General features: G+C 34.6%; 2 protein-coding genes across 5 annotated transcripts; both read left to right on the top strand.

Moving 5' to 3' along the window:
• Nucleotides 1-793: 793 nt before the first annotated feature.
• LOC107927789 (phytochrome A-associated F-box protein) lies at nt 794-10,717 on the top strand. 2 transcript variants are annotated; one of them, XM_041074767.1, is made up of 2 exons: nt 794-2,779; nt 8,219-10,717. In XM_041074767.1, the coding sequence occupies exon 2, from the start codon at nt 9,601-9,603 to the stop codon at nt 10,582-10,584; it is 984 nt and encodes a 327-aa protein (XP_040930701.1). In that variant the 5' UTR covers nt 794-2,779; nt 8,219-9,600; the 3' UTR covers nt 10,585-10,717. The 2 variants fall into 2 exon arrangements, with proteins under 2 accessions (XP_040930701.1, XP_016714637.1); XM_016859148.2 differs by lacking the exon at nt 794-2,779 and having other exon boundaries at nt 9,063-9,463; nt 9,598-10,717.
• A 4,956-nt stretch (nt 10,718-15,673) lies between these two features.
• LOC121204606 (protein TRIGALACTOSYLDIACYLGLYCEROL 2, chloroplastic) lies at nt 15,674-19,301 on the top strand. 3 transcript variants are annotated; one of them, XM_041074765.1, is made up of 6 exons: nt 15,674-15,879; nt 16,392-17,047; nt 17,138-17,467; nt 17,781-17,896; nt 18,846-18,923; nt 19,033-19,301. In XM_041074765.1, exons 2-6 carry the CDS (start codon nt 16,529-16,531, stop codon nt 19,184-19,186), a joined length of 1,197 nt encoding a protein of 398 aa, XP_040930699.1. In that variant the 5' UTR covers nt 15,674-15,879; nt 16,392-16,528; the 3' UTR covers nt 19,187-19,301. The 3 variants fall into 3 exon arrangements, with proteins under 3 accessions (XP_040930699.1, XP_040930698.1, XP_040930700.1); XM_041074764.1 differs by having other exon boundaries at nt 15,715-15,992; XM_041074766.1 differs by lacking the exons at nt 18,846-18,923; nt 19,033-19,301 and having other exon boundaries at nt 15,715-15,879; nt 17,770-17,893.
• Nucleotides 19,302-20,856: the final 1,555 nt, after the last annotated feature.

The following is a 20,856-nucleotide window of genomic DNA, read 5'->3' as shown; positions in this document are numbered from 1 at the left end:
ATAAGGTGAGTGGAAGATTAAGGAAAAAAAGAGAGCTTATTTTAAGTTACTTTCCTCAGTTTTAAACAAAATTTTCAGAATTGAATCGGTGGTTGAATCGGTCAAGTAATTAGTTTGAGCAGTTTGATTAGTTTATATAATTTAATTACATTAATTATTAAAAAAAATTATAAAAATTAATTAAATATTGACATGTCATCCACGTGTATGTCGCTATGTCAACAAAGTTAACAGAAGCTAAATTTTTCATTCATTTTGGATGATTTGACAAAAAATGTAAATTTAAAAGTTAAAAAGATAAAAAAATTAAATGAAATTCTAAAATGATCTTTTTATATAAAGTTAAGAGGGCCAAAAATAATAATAATTATGCCTAAATTATATTATATCATGCGATAAACAAAGAGATGTAAAATTTTTATTTTGGATCAAATAAAAGAATTTTATTTATTAAATTTTGAAAGTTATAATCTTTGAAATTTTTTATAAATAATTTTTTTTTAATTTTATTTGATTGAGTTTGGATCTATTTTTTTTTTAATTTTATTATTGGCTTCAAGTGTTATTTGTAAAGAAATTAAATTTAATGGTCGTTAAAATTATAATACCTTATTTTAGGGTTTTTAAGTAAACCTAATCCCGATTTATAGGCGGTTATAATCTTAAAACTGATTTGGAGAATTAACTTTTGTATATTAATCTTAAATTTTAATAAGTTGATCATCAATTAGAAATTAGTTAACAGACTACTAGATTTAAATATTCTTTATTTTTAAAGTTGTATAACAGAAAACGATGGACCTTACGGAACACGATGGCAATGATGAAGGCAAACCAGCGAGTAGATCAACAAAGAAAGTTAGAATACGAGAAATCGAGGAAAATCAGGATGTCGCAATGGAAGCTACACAAGAAATTGGAAAATCTCTTTCTTGGAAAGACCGACTGATGGGCAGAGGGCTTTACTCGAATGAGAAAACAACAATCGCAATAGGTTTGGACGAAGATGAGGACTTTGAGTTATTGGAAGAAGACGTGGAACGTTCAACAATCGATGGCATTGCTTCGATTAAATTTTCTGATCGAATCAACCAAATCCTCATTAAACACATGGAATTCACAGTAGTAATTAAACTATTGGGGAGAAATATAGGTTATAATGCACTGCAAAACAAAGGTAAATTCGCTTTGGAAACCCTCTCAACCATTCCGGCTAATGGACGTGGAAAACGGGTATTTTCTAGCAAAATTCAAAAACTCAGAAGATTTTGAGAAGGCGTTGTGCCAAGGGCCTCGGGTTATTTTTGGTCAGTACTTAACAGTATAACCATGGACTATAGACTTCAACCCCATTCAACCGTACCCAAGCACAGTCATAGTTTGGATCTGACTTCCTAGATTACCTGGCCATATGTATAAATGGCAAGTTCTACGAGAAATCGGGGCGACGATCGGAAAAGTCGTAAAGCTTGATTTCAACACCGATAACGGTGTAAGAGGAAGATTTGCGAGGATGGCGGTTTTCGTTAATCTAGACAAACCCTTGATTTCTCATGTTATGATCAATGGTTTTACTCAACGAATCGAGTATGAACAACTCCTAATGGTGTGTTTCCAGTGTGGGCACTATGGACACACAAAAGAAATATGGCCCAAATGAGAGAAGGGATTAGAAGGATTTGGAGAAGGCAGTCCAGGAGATAAACCGAAACAGAGTCTCACCATGAGGGAAAATAAAGACGAGAACTCCAGTCGCGGTGGCTACGGCCGTGGATGCTTGTTGAAAAAAAGGCAAGAAAAACTGGCAAAGTAGGACGGAAGGTTGACGGAGGAAGCACAGCCGGGGCAGAAAGGAACTCAAGATTCCAGGTGTTGGAAACCCTAGATGACGATGGGTCTTCCAAAGCCCATGAAGAGGAAATAGAAAGTGGTACTTTACATATCCAACCAGGCCCTATCGTGTTGGGTCCAGGAAGAAAAGATGGCCCTATGCACAAGGACCAAATCTCGCACCACACTGACGGGTCAAAATTAAGAACCCAAGCTACAGACTCCTCTTAGACCAACAAAAATCCAGGCCAGAAAGGGGATATAATAAACCTACAAGGGCATTTAATTTCTAACAAAAGAGAGACCATTAATGCGGTTTCACGTAACCCAGTCCGGCAGCAAGCACTGAGTTTAGCAACAGTAACAGATGGGGTTAAACAAGATAAAGCTGGCATCGAAAATAAAATCAATTTATTTTCTGAATAAATTGCTGCAGGCTTTCAGGAGCTCCAGGTCAACAGCATCCAATCAAGTCCAATGGAAGCAACATCTAGGGCATCAAACATAGGAAGATCAGTCTCAAATTCCAGGAATGATTACAGAAAGGAATCGGACTCCTTGAGCAAAACAGAAATTCTGGAAAAATTAACTCAGGATCTTCCATCCATCCCTAATCCATCTTCAATAATTGAGTCTCCAAGCCACGACAACCATTCCAACTTAATAAATCCTGGAAAAAATATCGGAGAAACTATCAAAGATTGCCCTGCCCAATCAAGCCTGCGAACGATGCAAGAATCTATAAAGATTTCAACATCAGGCTTTCTTGATGCTGCTAAGCATTCAGCAGTTCTCTTTAAAGATGATAGTCAATCTACAACCAAAGGGCACACTCAGAAGAATCGAGCCAAAACAGGATTCCACCATGCAGAATTAACAGCAACTCGTGGCGTCCTAAAAGCAAGAAATTCTCGGAAAGTAAAAAACCTCAAAGTCAACAAAGAAAAAGGTAACCCCTTTAAGGTTTCTGCTTTAAAAAACTCACTATCTGATTCTATCATTAGTATGGTTGAATTACTGCAAACCCAAGTCCAACAAGGACTGGTAAATGAAATCCCTAGAGGATTTGGGAAAACAGGAGACAATATAGAGACAAAGTAGTAGTTTTAAATTATTTCTTTTCTTTAATACCAATGAACTCTAGCATCTCAATTTTTTCTTGGAACTGCGAAGGATGTGCGAATGAAAAATTCCTTCGTACTTTTAGAGAGTATAATAGAGAGCATAAGCCAGACATTGTTAGCTTTTTAGAACCAAGAGTTAGTGGGCGCAAAGCTGACGAAGTAATTGCAAAATTAGGACCGCAGTATTCGCACTGAGTTGAAGTAAGAGGATTCTCAAGGGGAATATGGATTGGTCGGAAACCCTCCGTCAACCTTGAAATCCTCCAAAACCACCCCCAATTCATTATATCCTACGGTTTCCCTACCCATACAGTCGTCATTGCCTTTGTTTACGGAAGTCCAAATAAAACGAAAATGACTCTCTTGTGGGAAGCCTTAAAGGAGACTATCCCTACAACTAATATTCCTTGGTTAGCGATTGGCGACTTCAAGTCTATTCTGTCCAAAAATGAGAAGAAATGAGGAACTTCTGATGGGAAACGGTGTCCTTTATTTGGAAAATTTGTTGAGACTAACGATTTACATGATCTAAGATTTCGAGGACCTTCTTTCACATGGCAAAGAGGAGTACTTGAGAGACTTGATCGCGCAATAGGAAACAGAGCGTGGATCCGCACATTCCCAAAGTGCTTAGTCACACAATTAATGAGAATAAAATCTGATCATCGACCTTTACTAGTAAATTTATGCCCAGATTTTAGCTCACTAAAAGGACAACCTTTTCGATTTCTAGCAGGCTGGGTTCACAACTAAGATTTCTCCAGTACAATCTCTAATCTATGGGATTATAATGGGGACATGACTTTCACTTTAGAAAAGCTTACTATAGGCCTAAAAAAGTGGAACAAAGACTCTTATGGGCACATTGGAACCCGAAAACGAGAGATAACGCAAAAGTTAAATAAGATACAGTATGCATTTGAGAAGACAAACTCAACCTTCCTAGCACAAAAAGAAATAGAGTTAAGAGAAGAACTGGAAGAAATTCTCAACCATGAGGAGCTACTCTGGAAGCAAAAATCAAGATGCGACTGGCTTAAATTGGGAGATAGAAATACAAAATTCTTCCATGGACGAACTCTACATAGACGAAAGATTAACTGCATTAATGCTTTACGTAATGCAAACGGGGATTGGCTTTATGAGCCAAATGAGGTTCAAATTGAAGCAATACGTTTCTTCCAAAAGCTTTATGAAGAAAACTCAAGTAGGAGCAGTGTTTTACCACCCAACCATTTTCTCTAATTGGCTCAAGCAGACATAGATTTTCTAGGAAAAGATGTGTCACATGAAGAAATCAAAACGACACTCTTCAACATGGCTCTTTTAAAAGCTCCAGGGAGCGATAGGTTCCACGCTCTCTTTTTCCAAAAACAGTGGGACAATATTGGAAGTGCAGTCTGTGAATGGGTCAAAGGGGTCTTCAAAGGAAAACCCATAGAGCCTAAATTAAACAATACACTTATAGTACTCATCCCAAAACTCGCCTATCCTGAGGAGATTTCCCAGTTTAAACTCATCAGTCTCTGCTCAGTTCTCTATAAACTAGTTATGAAAGTTATTGCCAATAGATTCAAAAAAGTCTTTCCAAAGATCATATCACAAGAACATGCAGGTTTCATTGCAGGAAGAACAATCTCTAACAACATCATCATTGCCCAGGAAGTTGTTCATTCCATGCGAGGAAAAAGTAGAAAATGGATGATTGTCAAAATAGATCTGGAGAAAGCATATGATAGGATTCGATGGGACTTCATTGATAAGTCCATTCAGGCTGCAGGCATTCCAGACTTCCTACGAAAAGTTATTATGTCAGCCATTTCGACATCTACCATGCAGATCCTATAGAATGGGGTCCCTATTGAAAAATTTCAACCAGCAAGAGGAATTAGGCAAGGATGTCCTTTATCACCGTACCTCTTTGTGCTCTGCATGGAATGGCTAGGCCATAGTCTCCAAGTAGCAGTTAACACAGGGGCATGGAGCCCAATTCGACTATCCAGATCAGGACCAGCCTTGTCACATCTCTTATTTGCCGATGACTTTGTGATATTCTCAAAAGCTGACATAAAACATAGCCTCCTACTAAAAGAAATTTTGGAACGTTTTTATAGATACTCGGGGCATCAAATCAACACACGCAAAACAAATATCTTCTTCTCGAAAGGCGTAGATGAGACTATTACTTAGGAATCCCACTCCTACATAGTCAAATCACTAAAGCTACATTAGAGTTTGTTATTGAAAAAGTTAGAGCTAAACTTTGCAACTGGGATGTCAAGTAACTATCGATTGCAGGAAGGCTCACTCTAGCCAAATCTGTCATTCTCTCCATCCCAAATTACTTCATGCAATTCATACAAATTCCAAAAGGAGCATGTGAAGAAACTGAACGATTGGCGAGACAATTTATATGGGGAGCCAACACAGGAAATCGAAAAATAGCCCTAGTTGATTGGAATTCTATTTGCCATCCTCACAAAACTGGAGGATTGGGCATTCGGCAGCTCAAAGATCAAAATGCCTCTTTTCTTCTAAAATTAGGTTTCAATCTTATTTCTAAAAGGGAATCCCTGTGGGTACAAGTCTTAAGATCTAAATATCGAATGACAAAACAAATCCCAGAAAGTATCACATATGGAAATTGCTCAGCTGTCTGGAGAGACTTGCAAAAGTTTGGCCATTACTAAAAGAAAACCTATGTTGGTCTATTGGAACAGGGGATAGCGTCAGATGCTGGGAAAATCCGTGGGTTCCGAAAATAGGACCGCTAAAAGAATATGCATCACCAACGGAGGGATTAGCCTTGGAATGCTTAGTTAAAGATATGGTTACAAAAGAGGGCGCTTGGGACATTAATACACTTAGGAACTGGTTGACAGAAGACATAATTCAGAAGATCATAAACATCCCTCCCTTATACCCTCTTGTCGGTCTTGACAAATTTTTTTGGAGTCGTACTTCTAATGGCAATTTCACAGTTAAAAGTGCATACCAAATGCTAAAAGGAAGCACATGGAATGAACAAGACAACAAATGAAAGGAAGTCTGGAAATTCCAAGGGCCACAACGGGTTAGGTTTTTCTTATGGCTGATCTATAAACAACGCCTACTTACTAACCTTGAACGAGTCAAAAGAGGAATAAGCCAAAATGAAACATGCCTAGTATGCTACTACGAGATAGAAGACATCCTACATGCCCTCAGGGATTGTCTAGCTGCCAAGGACACTTGGAAACTAATTGTGCCAGCAACATAATGGTCCCAATTTTTCTCTGGCAATCTACTCGAATGGATTAGACTTTATTTAGCAACCCATGGGCAAATAACAAGGCATGATGGTCTTTGGTGTACAATTTTCGGAATCACACTTTGGCGACTTTGGAAAAACAAGAATCTCTTTGTCTTTCAAGGATCCTCATGGAGTTCTTTGAAGATTATAAAAGCCTCAACTTGCTGGGCAAAGCAGTATAACGAAGTTAGCAACAATGATTCATCTAGGAATAGAATTTTAGGAAATTATTAGACTAAGAGAATGTTAAGGATTCATAAACCTTAGGTTTTTTACTTTTCACAAAAAAAAAAAAAAAAGATCTGATTTGGAGAATTTAAATCTTATAATCTTGACTCCTCAAGACTTGATTTTGTATAAATGATTCTACTTGAAGGATGTTTTAGTCTCGGCCTGGCCCATTAATCTCAAACCAAAAGCCGAAAAGGCAGAAGATTTTCATCTTCATAGATCTGACGCCACTTGATTGCAATAATATCCAGAAAGCGCACAGCAAGATTCTAAGCGCGATTCCTCTAGAAGCCCTAGTCGTGGTCGTTCTTTCTCAAAAAGCCGAAGCTGCAGTCGCAGCCACTCTCGTGCTCGGAGCAAGAGCCACAGGTTTTTCTTATTCTTTTGGATGTGAAATTTTATTTATGGCTTCGAAGTTGTATGTTAACCTTGCAAGTATAATGCATCAATTTTCCTAGAACCAAGCCTTTGCGCAAGTCACCTGCAAAGATAAGATCAAATTCTCCTCCTCCTTCCCCCTCTGCATCAAGGTTTTGCTCTTTGTCAGGGTACACATATTTCCCCTTTCCCATTCATATGTTTCTGTTTTATCAAGGATAATGGGGTTTGGTATTGTTAGCTGTCGGTTGTTGTTAGTTTTATAGATAATAATTTCGTTTACTATATATGCTTGTGGTCCTGGCCTCGTGGGTAAATGCATCATATTTGTTGACCTTGCGGTTGACTTCTGGCTGCATTTGAAGATTGTAATGAATCCTCTTTCTTTGACAAGTATAGGGTTTGGGTCTTTGAGGTTATAGTAATTTTGGATTCTGAAAATGAAAAAGGAAATTGCAATGCAGTAAGTGCTGTTCCTTCGGAAGCTACAGTGTCAAACTAACTCATTTTGAAGAATGAATATGTAGGTTGCTAATTTGATGGAATTTTCATTTGCTATACATTATTGTTGCCTACTGTCTCTATATTTGTCTAGCGGTGAAGATTTTGTTTTTCACTTGCTCCATAAATATAAAGAAAAGCACCTATCTAGAAATAGCATATTACACACTCTAAATTAACTGAGTGCTGATGGACCTTATTTTCTTGTATGAGGTAATGAGTGTGCGTGTTCCTTCATTCATGGTGGTCTACTTGGGTTATCAGTAGTTACATACCTCTTATTACTTTTTGGAATCAACTTCTCTCATGTGGTTGTCAACATGAATTTATGCTTTTGACTTGCATGCTTTCCTCGTCCATATTATGGTTTATTTGCGAAACTGGGTCCCGAGTCCCGACAACCTCCCAGCTATTGAACTACATCACTTTCCTACTTTTGTCATGAAAACTGCCTTGTTTGTCTTTTAGATATTGGCTATATGCAGCAGACTGGGGATTGGATATTGGGATCTTGTGGGAATAGGTTCCAAATTGCATGTAACTCATATGGTTACAGAGGTATGCTGTTTCTTAGATGGGCAGCTTTAAAAACCTTCACTCCTGTCCGCTGCAAGGAGTCCAAGTGGGAGTCTTGAGTCTTGATTGCATGTAACGTAGTGCTAGCAGGAGTAGGAGCAAGAGCTTATCCAGGTCTTGAGTCTTGATCTCCCTAGTGTCTTTGACTGGCATTTATTTTAATTAGGAAAGATGTTGAGTTCACTACATTGCCAAAGAAATGTTGATTTTACTGGTCAAGTAGGCTATATAGCTGAGTAATATTTATTTATCCCTGATGTCTCTTATTCGAGTTTCCATATGACAGGTAAATTACAGTTGCCGAGTTGATATTGTGCCTAAATGCTGATGAAGACTCCTATCAAATTTAAGTCTAGTTGTGAAAAAAATATCTTTTGAAGTGCACCAATCATGCTGGATTTCATGGCTAAAGATTGGAACCATTTTACTCGTGAGTTGCTCCTTATCTATGGCGTGGAACCGCTAAAAGGACAATAAATTATTTATAATGAAAACCATTTCCTTTAAATATAAAAATGGCACCATCCACTACATTGGGGGATTCCAATGCTGATACGGTAGCAGGAACTTGTGTTAGAATGCACTAGGTAGTAATGATTAGTTAAAAACATGGTAATTAAGTGGTGAAACGCGATGCAAGGCACAAAGAGGGATGACACCAGAACCCGAGTTAACAATGGCGGGACTGAAGTGGGGGTGGTGTTATGTCCTTGTACCGAAGTAGGGGGGACAAGTTGATAAGTGGGCACGTGAAATTGTCAACTCCAAACAGCGAAATGTGGGAGGAACATAATTCTCCTTCCGTCAAGTCTCTTGTCACTCCTCTACCCTTTGATGATTGATGACGATTCCATTGTGTGTGTGTGTGTGTGGTCGTGGATCAGATAAATTTTATCTTTTCTTTGTGGTGATGCCGTACTTCGCGTAAACCTTTCTTCCTTAAGGAGAAATTAAAACAATTGACAAAGGCCATATGATCCTATATTTTTATAATCAGTGTGTTGTGGTGAAAATTAATTTTGATTGCACGTGCAAGTGACAACATTCCACAAGGAGCCTTTCATTCTCTTGAATCTGTCGTGACAATTCAATAAAATACAATTTACCTTCTGTTAAGATCCACTTAACCCAAATTTATTATTAGTTTATTTAATAGGCCTAATCCACACCTTAGTCCGTAAAGTATACCCTTTTTTCATTCTGGTCCACTTTAGTCCTAACATTATCATACATTCTCGGATCAATTCCTAATGTTAGGGAATGTGTAATAACATTAGGGGCTGAAGTGAGAAAAATGTATAGTTTAAGGACTAAAGTAGGGATTAAGCCAATTTAGTAAGAAGATGACGTTGTCTCAAAAAGAAATAATTAAATAAAGGAATTTCTTCTGGACTAGAGAAATCCTAGCTTAATGTGTCAGTACTCAGCGCCCACAAACCACATATCAAAAGTAGCTTATATACAAGTAAGTTAAACCGTCGAAACAAAATGCTACCTCCATGCCGACGCTCTTTCACCGCCACCACTCATGGTACCACCCAAGGCTGATCTTCTAACTTATTATTTCCTAAATCTGCCGTTCTTTTTTATATATAATAGATAGAAAATTGAAGACACCAGCGATACCAGATTCTTACCTCTTTTTTTTTTATTTCCCAATTTAAGCCAATGACGGAAACGCCGTTCTCGAAGCTCCCTGAGGACGTCGTTTTAAATATATTTTCGAAGCTCGAAGAGGATCTCGCTAGCTGGGCAAGTCTTGCTTGTGTCTGCACCAGATTCTCTTCTCTGATTCGTAATACCTGCTTGAAGCTTAAATGTTCCAAAACCATACCCGCCGTTTCCGCCGACCTTCTCTCCTCTTCCTCCGCCCCACCCGGCGGTTGGGCTTCTCTTCATAAGCTGTCTGTCTGCTGTCCAGGCCTCCTTCACGCCGGTGTCCTTCTTGACAACTCTGATTTCGGCCTCGAACGCGAGCTCGGCCCTGACGAGAATTATCAAAGGCCAGCTCATTCGCATCTCTCGACGCCGTCCGCTGACCCTAATTCAAGCAAAACGGAATGTAATTCCAATCCGAACATGGAAACGGACGTTCCCGGCTCCGATTGTCCCTGGTCACTTTTCGATGATCTGTATTTCGACACCGTTTATAACGCGTCCGATTCGATGGACAGCTACCCGTCGGAAACTATGGACACCGCGACGATCAAAACGGGGCGTGAATTTCCCGTTTGTAAAAGAAGGAAGATTTCAAGATCCCTAAGGTCCCATTTAGCAACCGGGGTTCGGAACTTAAGCCGAGAACAAGGGAACAAGCTATTGGCGAGCCGGTTCCGAGGTGATTGCTTATACATTTGCGATTGGCCTGGGTGCGTCCACACGGAGGAGAAGCGAAACTACATGCTGTTCAGAGGGGTTTTCAAGAATTTCAAGAAATCCCGTGTGTGGAGGACTATAAACGACGGGAACCGAAGCAAGATCGATCTGGACTGCGCGTTTTGCTCGTGCAAGGAGACGTGGGATTTGCACTCTGCCTTCTGTCTGAGGCGGGTTTTCGGGTACCATGACGATGGGGAGCCAGTTGTTCGAGCTTTCGTCTGTGAGAATGGACATGTTTCTGGTGCTTGGACTGATTTGCCTTTGTACACTTGAATACCAATTATTTGCAGTTCATCGAAACTAAAAGTAAGCTATTTTTGTTTATTGTAATAAGAGGAATTGGGTTTGAGATATATTTAGTATTATTGGGTTTGAGATATGGATTTATATATATATGATTCCTTAACTACTTGTTTTACCTCTTACTTTTGTATGATTGATCATCTTTAATTGAGTTTTTATATGGTGTTCTCTTTGCATCATTTGTGTAATTATGTTTGATGATGCATTTTTAGGCCAGTTTCATGTCACTCAACCTTTTGGCCTTGCCTTATCCTCACAACATCCATCATTGTATCGTCCCCCGGGCTAAGTCTTCTAGGATAAGTTTGATTTACTCGGTAATAGAATAGAGTTGTAATTAGTAATTTAATTGTTTGGTTAATTGGAATGAAATAGAGCTGTAATAAGATACTTGTGTTTGGTTGAATGGAATAAATTAGTATAAGAAAAAAGGCTTAAATAATTAAAGTACCATTAGTAGGATTTGTTTAGGTTGATGATTATTGTTATTAAATTTTAATAAAATTATTGTTAAATATATTTTAATAAAAATAAAAATAAATAATTTTATCATATTTTAACATAATTATTATTTAATACAATATAATAAAATAATATATAATTTAATAATATTCTTAATATAATTATTATAACATGAATTAAAAAAATCATAATATATAATATTATAAAAATAATATATAATCTATTTTTTATTTTTAAATTGCAATATATATTTAATGTGTTAAAATATCATTAGTGAAACAAATAATTTAATTATTCTAAAATAAAAGACAAAATATTCGAAGTAATAAATAGCTTTAGAATTATATTTCACATTGAAACATAATATTCATATATTAACAAAAAGTTACATGATTTCATTAACTTATATGTTATAATCTATAAGTTAAATTTACAACATAAAAAAGTTACAACATTATAATGATATTCTATCACATCATTATACCATCCAAATATTAAAAACACAAAAAATTACCAAAGCGTTACCAATACAAATTGATTTTTAATAGTCAGTAAGAAATTTTCTCACCTATTCCAATCACAAAGAAGAAGGTAAACTAAAGAAAATGAGTATTTGCGTTGGATGGTTTAGAATTTTGCTCAATGCGCGATAGCGCTCATCCTCAATTAAGCTTCTACTTCACATAAGGTTGAATATAATTTTAGAGCACTTTCTTGAATGACCATTCTTTACTTTTGTTGAATTAGTACTTCAGAGGCAATGCTCCTACTAATTCCAAGGCCAACGACTCATATGTTTTCTACCAATAAAGTGACAGCATTAGTAAATGAAGTAAAAGAAATATGATCACTTGCATTAAAATTTTTTTCTTCTTTGAAAATGTAAAATCACCTTGGTTTCTAGATAGTTGCGGTTGTGTAGTTGAAAGATCCATGTCATCCAAAGAAACATCAGCTTCGCATACATGAAAATTGTTTCTTTCTTAATGAGTATTTGTAGTAGCTACATCCTCAACATCTATTTCTTTAATAATATTAGCAACTGTTTGAGTATCTTTCCCAGTGGCTTGATCTGTTGCGTAGATGTCAGTAAGTTGGTCATAATAAGGGAAACTACGATGTTGGAATTGACCGACTTTTTTATGACTCTATAAAAAATAAGAAATTCATATTAGATATAAGTTTGGTCAAAATAAGATAATAAAAACTTGAAATAATTCTTACATTTATATATGAGTTCAACACAGCATATTTAGTAACAATAAGTTGCCTATGCTCATCCCAACCAAAGACGCTATTGTTTTTTCCATTAAGCATGTCATTAACGATTATCCAATCCCTTTTCAATATCCTAATTCTCGATTTAAGATTAGGTTTAGTCTTCAACATAGCATGGGGTAAAACTTTTTCTAATATTTATTCCAACTCATTTAAATAATCGACTTTTGAATCCTATATCTGCATTAAAGGTTCCAACATTGTGCAAGTCGACCATACAAATAACCGACGCAACATCTTCTTCTGGAACCCATTTTTTTTTTGTTCCTCGAGAATTTTTGGAAGAAACACTCGAATGCGAAAAACCTGACATAACTATCTTAAAAAAATGTAAATTAAAATTAAGTTCAATATTATGAATCAAAATGTCGACACTTTATAAAATTATAACACATGATGGATCAAAAGAAAATAAATTATAATTCAAAAAGTTTAGTACAATGTAGAAAAACAATTCAAACACCACCAAAGCTTCATAAACTAGATACATGAAATGACATAAATAAATTAACATTTACTATATTCACCCTAAACCTAACTAATTTCTAGATGTTTTCCATTCATTGAACATTTGATTGGCTAATTCCATCCTCCAAGTAGCCCACGCATCTGATGGACGAATATTAACGATATTCGGTTTATCATCATCTATCACATTACTAGATAATCCTTCTTCCAAATCTGCTTCAATAGGATCAAGACTCATAAAGGTTCGAATAAAATTATAGAGCAAACAATATGTAATAATAATTTTATTGTACATCCTCACAGGATAAAATGATGGACTCCTAAGTATTTCTTATCTAATTTTTAATAATCCAAAGCATCTTTCAATAATATTACGCGCTAAAGCATGTTTCATATTGAAAAATTCTTCTGGAGTTCTTGGCTAATGACTTTAACGCCACTTATTCAAATGATATTTTTTTCCTCCAAAAGGCGCAAGAAATCCCTCATAGTTTGTGTATCCAGCATTAACTAGATAATAACAACCTATAAAAAAACTATTTATCATGGTTAATTTCTCAAAAAAGTATGATCTTAAAAATTAATTCAAATTTCTCCAATTCTGCACTTTATCATGAGGAACTTTTAGTTCATATCTCCTACTAATGGCATTTTGAAGAACCCGTCAATCAGCAACATAACCTTCTCAACCAAGAAGAACATAAACAAAATGCGTATCAGGTGTACAAACACCTAACATAATTGTTGCTATGTGACCTTTTCACGTTCGATATTTAGGTTTATCAACAGTTGGAACTCTAATCTTGATGTGGGTTTCATTTAAAGCACCTAAGCAATTCTATATCAAATGTATAAAATCTCGGGTTAGGATACTATATTTAAATCTGAATCAACTAAATTATGTACAGGTTATATATGGAATTCACTCTAATACCTTGAACCATTTCCACCTTGGATCTGTAGAATTAGCTGTAATTGGCTCTACCTTTTTAAATAGTACATCTTGTAAACGTATGATAACATTCAAAACATTGTGAAATGACCTGCTAATGGTTTTCCCGGACCTACTAAAATGGTACTCGATTTTTAAGATGATGAGCAATAATATATAAGAACATTGCCACCTGCTCATCGACAAGTATGTTCCTTGACGACTTCAATCCTCTTAAAGTTTGTAATATCTCACATAGTTTAAAAGAAAGTAACTCTATTCATTCTAACTTGTTCAATACAGGTCTCGTCATTAGCATGTACAAATCTTTTCACATAATCTCATTGTGCATAAAAATCTAAAATATATGATCTAATCTTTGGTCTATAAATATGCAGACTAGAGATGACAGCCAATGTAAACTAACTCGTAACTGTACACATTTGCTACCATACTGTCAATGCAAGACCAATTCTTTTTTACATCTCACTTTGTATTCACTACAAGAAAATAGGGCTGTAGCGGCGTTTTATCAAAAAACACCGCAAAAATTGTAAAACACATAGCAATAGCGGCGTTTTACCAAAAACACCACTAAAAACAGAGCAATAGCGGCGTTTTAGTAAAAAACGCCGCAAAAGATAGAGCATTAGCGGCGCTTTTGGAAAAACGCCGCTAAAAACCAAAGCATTAGCGGCGCTTTTGGTAAAACGCCACTAAAAGTCATATAACCCCTAAACCCTAAAAAATCATAAACACTAATCTATAACCCCTAAAACAATAATTATTAAAATTTATGGTTATACAATATATTAAATATTTTCTTATATAATCGTAAAAGAGATAGTATTGAATTTAAAATATCGAATTAATTATTATTATAGTTTATGGTTTATGGTTTAAGATATATGGTTTAGGGTTTAAGGTTTATGAGTTAACTATAGTTTAAGATATATGGTTTAGGGTTTAAGGTTTAGGAGTTAACTAGTATTTGAAGGTTTATGATGAATTATGGGTTTAGGGATTATGATTTAGGGGTTAGGGTTGGAGTTTAAGGTGTAAGGGTTTGGGGTTAAGGGTTTAGAGTTTAGTGTTTATGGGATAAGGGTTAAGAGATTTAGGGTTTAGATTAATTAGTATTTTTTAATTTATATATTAAATGATTTCTTATATAATTGTAAAAGAGATAATCTTAATTTGAATATATTAAACTTATGATTATAGTTTAAATTATTTAAGAGATAATAGATAAACTTTCAGTGTACAAAACAATTGAGAAGTGGACAAATGTACACATTCAAGTGAACATGAAACAATAGAGGAAAACAAAATTGAAGTGCAAAAAAAAAATGAATATATAGAAATACCATTGTAAGATTATTACAGCGAAACAAGGAATGAATTATGTGCAATATTTTTGTATATTTTAGTACCGTCATTATTTTTGTATAAGATATATTTTTTATTCTAATAATATCTTAAAAACACAAATCTTGTATAATGTATAATTTATTGCACCTATCCTTTACACTTATTAAATTTTAAAAATTTATACAACAATTCTAAAATTTTAGCTTTAGCGATTTAATATTCATAATATTGTAGCTCAAATTATGTATGTGCCCGTATATCAATTGTGAATCCTTCTATACTATTGTACTAATAATATATATTCATGTATTATGTGCCTGTATATTAATGTTAACGTATTACTGTAATATGTAGCTCAAATTGTCAATCCGTCTATATTATTGTACTAATAATATATATTAATGTAATATTGAAGAGTTAATTGATTAAAAATAATAAATGCAAGTACAAAAAAGAGCAAGGTACGAAGGGGTACAAAAAAGATTCAAAATTACTAATAACAAGATTTGAACTCAGGTAAATAGCAAGCAAACTTAACCAACTAAAACTATTGTGGCTTTTATACTAAAGATGCTGCAAAAAATTAAGCTACACAAAAAGCCATTATTTTACCCCCAAAAAAGGGAAATCAAAATACCGCTCACTCTTACCCGCTCGTTACTCCCTCTTTTTCTCATCTATGTATTTAGAATCAGTTAAATGCCTGAACTACGGCCTTCGATTCGTGAAGGGAAAAGCCCTAGCTAGCTCTGAAGGTACTCACTCTTCACTCACGAAACCTTACATCTTCTTTTCAATGTGTTTGGTTATCGAGAAAATTTCAAGAATATCGCTCTTTTTACTTCTGCTTCTCACTGTGAAATCTTAGGTTCGTAACTTCCTATTAGTGAACTGGTAATATCTTATGAACTACAGTCACTTGTCTTCTAATTGTACTGTTGAAAAAATTGATGAATTTTCTTTCTGTCTTAAGGACTTAATTTCCCCCCTTCGCGATTTCTTTCTCTTCACTTTCCCTTTAAACTGCAATGAATTGAATATAATAGATACTGGAGTTGTTTCTTTCAACTTCAACCTAGGTTTTGCTTCTTAATTTCATTCCTTTAAGTGGTGGTGATTAATGCTATTTCGAAGAGTCACTAACCTGATTTGATTTTTTTTCAAGCGTGATTGATGGATTTTAAGTATATAATTTAACTTCAATGTTGTATTGGAAAGAATGGATTCTTCGTTCAACTGATTAAATTTCAATTGTGTTGCCTTTCAGTTAAATGGAAGCCTTAGCTGCTGAACATTTAGAGAGAATCTGTATTGTTTCGTCCTGTATTTAGCTAAAAGGGATAGTATTCTTAGCAGTTCGGGTTTTGAAGTATTCATAGCGTTTTAGCTTTGCAATTTCTGAAAATGGTTGGAAATACATTAGTCCAGATTCCAGCATGCCCGTCTTTGTCATCTTCAACTTTGACCACCCTCCCGCATTCTTCTCCAAAAGTTTTGCCATGTCTTCCGCCTAAACTAAGAATGAGGTTGGCAAAAGTTAGAGCTATGTCTGCTAGTACTGAGCATAACCCACAACCCAGTTCTTCGGAGCAAAAGAATCCGCTTGCTGTTGTTTTAAATATTCCTCGGAATATTTGGAGACAAACATTACGTCCATTGAGTGATTTTGGGTTTGGTCGTAGAAGCATTTGGGAAGGTGGGGTTGGGTTGTTTCTTGTGTCAGGTACTGTGCTGCTTGCACTTAGTCTGGCTTGGTTGAGGGGGTTTCAGATTCGTTCTGAATTCCGGAAGTACCTAGCGGTGTTTGAATTTGCTCAGGCATCTGGTATTTGCACTGGAACACCTGTTAGGATTAGAGGGGTGACTGTAGGCAATGTTGTACATGTTAATCCCTCCCTGAAAAGTATAGAAGCTGTTGTTGAGGTATGTTTCAGGATAATAATTTTTCTGTAACATTTTGTTTTGGTTTGGCTTGGCTTGTGTATGCATCAACATTGCTGCTATCATTCTTAGGTTGAAGATGATAAGATTATTATACCTCGAAATTCGCTGATTGAGGTCAACCAATCTGGTCTTTTGATGGAAACTTTGATTGACATCACACCACGGGATCCAATTCCATCACCTTCTGTGGGACCTCTTGATGCAGAATGTGTTAAGGAAGGCCTAATTGTATGTGATAGACAAAAGATAAAGGGGGAACAAGGGGTAAGTCTGGATGCCTTGGTAGGGATTGTCACCCGTCTTGCTCGTCAAATGGAGGAAATTGGTATTGCCAACACCTATTCACTTGCCGAGCACGTTGCTGCTGTTATTCAGGATGCAAAGCCCCTGCTCACAAAGGTGTGCAATGTCTTTGTTACATTTTGTCTTATTGATAAAATTTCTTTTTCTAAACTATATTGCTGATAGTTCTGGTAAGCCCAAAAGAAGTGAATGGGTCTGCTACATTATCTTCTTTTTTTCTTTGGGTTCTGTTGATAATAGTAAATGATTTATTATTACATCCACACTGTAGCCTAATGTACATAAATCTAGAAGTAATCAAGTCTGCACATGTTTCCCTGCTTTCTAGCTGACTGGATAAGCATTCTAAACTGAACTTTTGATGGATCCTCATGCTCAGAATTTTGAATTTGATGTAGTGATTTTTCAGATTGAAGCCATGGCCGAAGATGTGCAACCTTTGTTATCTGAACTTCGTGATAGTGGTCTGCTTCAGGAGGTTGAGAATTTGACCAGAAGTCTAACACAAGCCTCTGAGGATTTAAGGTGAATTCTCTCTTTTTCCTTGCTTGTCACAAAGTGTTGCTCCCACATGCTATAACTAAACATTGTTTAGAAGAGAAAATATTTGATACACTCAGTGGAATTTAATTCCATACGCTAGGTTGGGGTTATGACAAGTGTATGTAGGGTATAAAAATAATTAAAAAAATAATATATAAAGAAATGGGCCACGTGGCAAATTTGTAACTCTACTTGTGGAGTTAAAAAAGTGCACTGCCTGTGTACTAAACACTCGCCCTATTTAGAATTGCACCCACAAAACCTTATTTCCTCTTGCTTATAATTAAGAATTGTTTGCAGGCACTTGAATCTCTGTCATCTGAATCATATTTGAACATAAATATTTTGAAACTTAAAAGTAATGAAGTTATGAATTTTTTTCATTTCTCTAGCATCGAATAAAAAAGTTGATGATGTAAATAAAAGGTCTACTGGTGCGTCATGGTTTTTATTTTCTAGGTAATGTTTGGGAATGCATCAAACAATGCTGTTAATCCTTACATTTTACGTTGTCATCTTCCTCCATACTTTTATGATTTTACCTCTGTGTTCAACTGCTAACATTATATTACTGCTACAATCAACCCTAATTTTATTAGTTTCAAGCCACCACCTTATCTTCCTCACCCTCTGTAGTCCCCTAAACCCAAAGGACTATATGCCCAAAACTCCAGCTATCAAGCTATCTATCCTTACTCTTACAGTTAAAGTACAGTTGTAGATGTTGCATCATGAACTCATACTAGATCCTTGAATTTGGGGTAGCAAATTTAAAGATGCTGTGGCTCAATAAAGTAATAGTAAAATAATAACGGTTTAGAAAACTTATTTTTTGCCCAAGCTAGTTAGAGTCTAAAGTTAATTGCAAAATTTTGATAAACTTTTTAGTGTTTTGTTTTAGTCTCTGATCTTGTATTTGATGGCATGGCAGAACACACTTATCCAGGATGGGAAGGAGATGGCATCAGTGCTTTATACTTATCGCAGCTGTGTCAAAGCACTTCCTCAGGTATTTTAGCCTTAGTTGATTTTAATTTATATATATTTTAAGGTAAAAAATGTTCTAATATAATCTGCTAGTTTTAGTGTAAAGCAATGTTCTTTTTTATGTGGTGTAGGGGGTATGTTGGAATTCGCAGTTCGGGATTCAGAAACTTTCTGCTGAAACTGGAGCTGCTTCGATCTATTGTGGATTCTGGTTTTGAACATCCTTCCGAAGGCAAAGTTTTAAACTCATGTCTGATGTTAACATTCGTGAATTCCATGAATTAAGTCATTTTGTTTTTCTTGCTTTTAGTGACTTATAATGGTGGGCAGTATACAAGTTTGGTGCTTTATTATTTTGATTCTATATTTATATTTAATCTAATTTTTATTATTTATTTTAGTTTTGATTCTATATTTTTATTTTTATTTTTATTTGATAATGAATTTTAATAGAAAATTTTTATATTTAAATCATGGATATTATTCTTCTCAATATTTTGATAATGAATTTTAAATTTTTTTTATATTTTTCATGATCTTTTTTATATATATATTTTTAAAATTTTATGACTTTTAGCGGCGTTTGTAAAAAAAGTGCCGCTAAAGACCATGACTTTTAGTGGCGTTTGTGGTAAAAGCGCCGCAAAATTTAGCGACGCCATCTATAGAGGTGTTTTTAGTGGCGCTTGTATAAACGCCGCAAATAGTTTTAGTGGCGCTTAAAAGCGCCGCTAAAGGCCTAAAAAAAGGCTGCTGAAAGTCAGTTTTGCTGTAGTGATTATTAAAGGCAAACGAACCATTACCGCAAGATATTAAAGTGTTAGATGTCTTCAAATTACAATATAAATTAATCTCAAAATAGGATGCTAGTTGGATGTAGGAAACAAGTAATAAGCTTTACATGTGGATGCACATTCAATTGTAGGTTAGTTAAGACATAACATATGTTACTATTGCATTTCCAAATTTAAAAAAGGTCTCCTCTCTACTACTTTAATCAATAATGTGTTTAATAATATGTTTAAGGGGAAATCGAAAGACCGAAAATATCTTACCTAATTTTAATTTTTTTTATAATTTTTATGATTTTTTTAAAATTTAAAAGGATTGAATTGATTTTTTTAATATGTTATAAGATCTTTTTGTCCCTTTAGCCTTATTTGTTTCAGAATTTACTTTGATTCCAATAAAATATTGTAAATGTTAAATTGAATAAATGTGTAAAAATTAAGAGTTAGATTTAATATTATACATCACATATAAACACCAAAACAAATATTTAACAGTGCAATTTTAATTTTTTAATAAAAAGACTGTTTTATTCACTTATTTAATGTATAAGAATTAATTTTTAATGAAAATTAAGAGCTAAATTTAATATTATACATCACATATAAACACCAAAATGAATAAAAAGGTTTGTCATCGTATTCAGCTATTTAAATTTAGCATATTTGATTATAATAATTATATTAGAAGGTTATATTTGGGAAATTAAATTTTAAATCTCCACATTTATATTTTACTTTTATTTTAGTTATGATAATTTTGTAAAAGAGAATGAATGATATATTTTTCATCATATAGAAAACGAAGTAAATTTTAATATTTTATTATATAGAAAGCTTCAGAGGCATTCATCGACATAATTCATTTATATTTTTAAATAAGTAAAAATTCTTTCCTAGATTATTAAATAATAATATAAGAAAATATTTTACTAAACAAGCAATGCTTAAAAGGTGACACATATTCCTTTAAAATGTATCAAACAAATATAAAAAAATTGAAAAATAAGAGACATATATTAATATTTGAACTCAAAAAAACTTTAAATATTTATTGATACTATCAACCCATAATATAACAAAAAAAAGTCAATAATTGTGACAATGTATGATGTTATTAATTTGTCCATGTTATCTAAAGCGAGAAAAAATTAGAAAAAAAATTAA

Source organism: Gossypium hirsutum, chromosome A08 (genome assembly GCF_007990345.1).
Source record: "Gossypium hirsutum isolate 1008001.06 chromosome A08, Gossypium_hirsutum_v2.1, whole genome shotgun sequence".
Lineage (NCBI taxonomy): Eukaryota > Viridiplantae > Streptophyta > Magnoliopsida > Malvales > Malvaceae > Gossypium > Gossypium hirsutum.
The sequence above is the reverse complement of the archived record's forward strand: the minus strand, read 5'-3'. Positions and strand labels throughout refer to the sequence as shown.

Coding starts and splice junctions, on each gene's coding strand:
- LOC121204606 (XM_041074765.1), top strand. CDS start 16,529: ATGGTTGGAAATACATTAGTCCAGATTCCAGCATGCCCGTCTTTGTCA. Junction 17,048..17,137: donor GTATAGAAGCTGTTGTTGAG/GTATGTTTCAGG, acceptor TATCATTCTTAG/GTTGAAGATGATAAGATTAT. Junction 18,924..19,032: donor GTGTCAAAGCACTTCCTCAG/GTATTTTAGCCT, acceptor TATGTGGTGTAG/GGGGTATGTTGGAATTCGCA.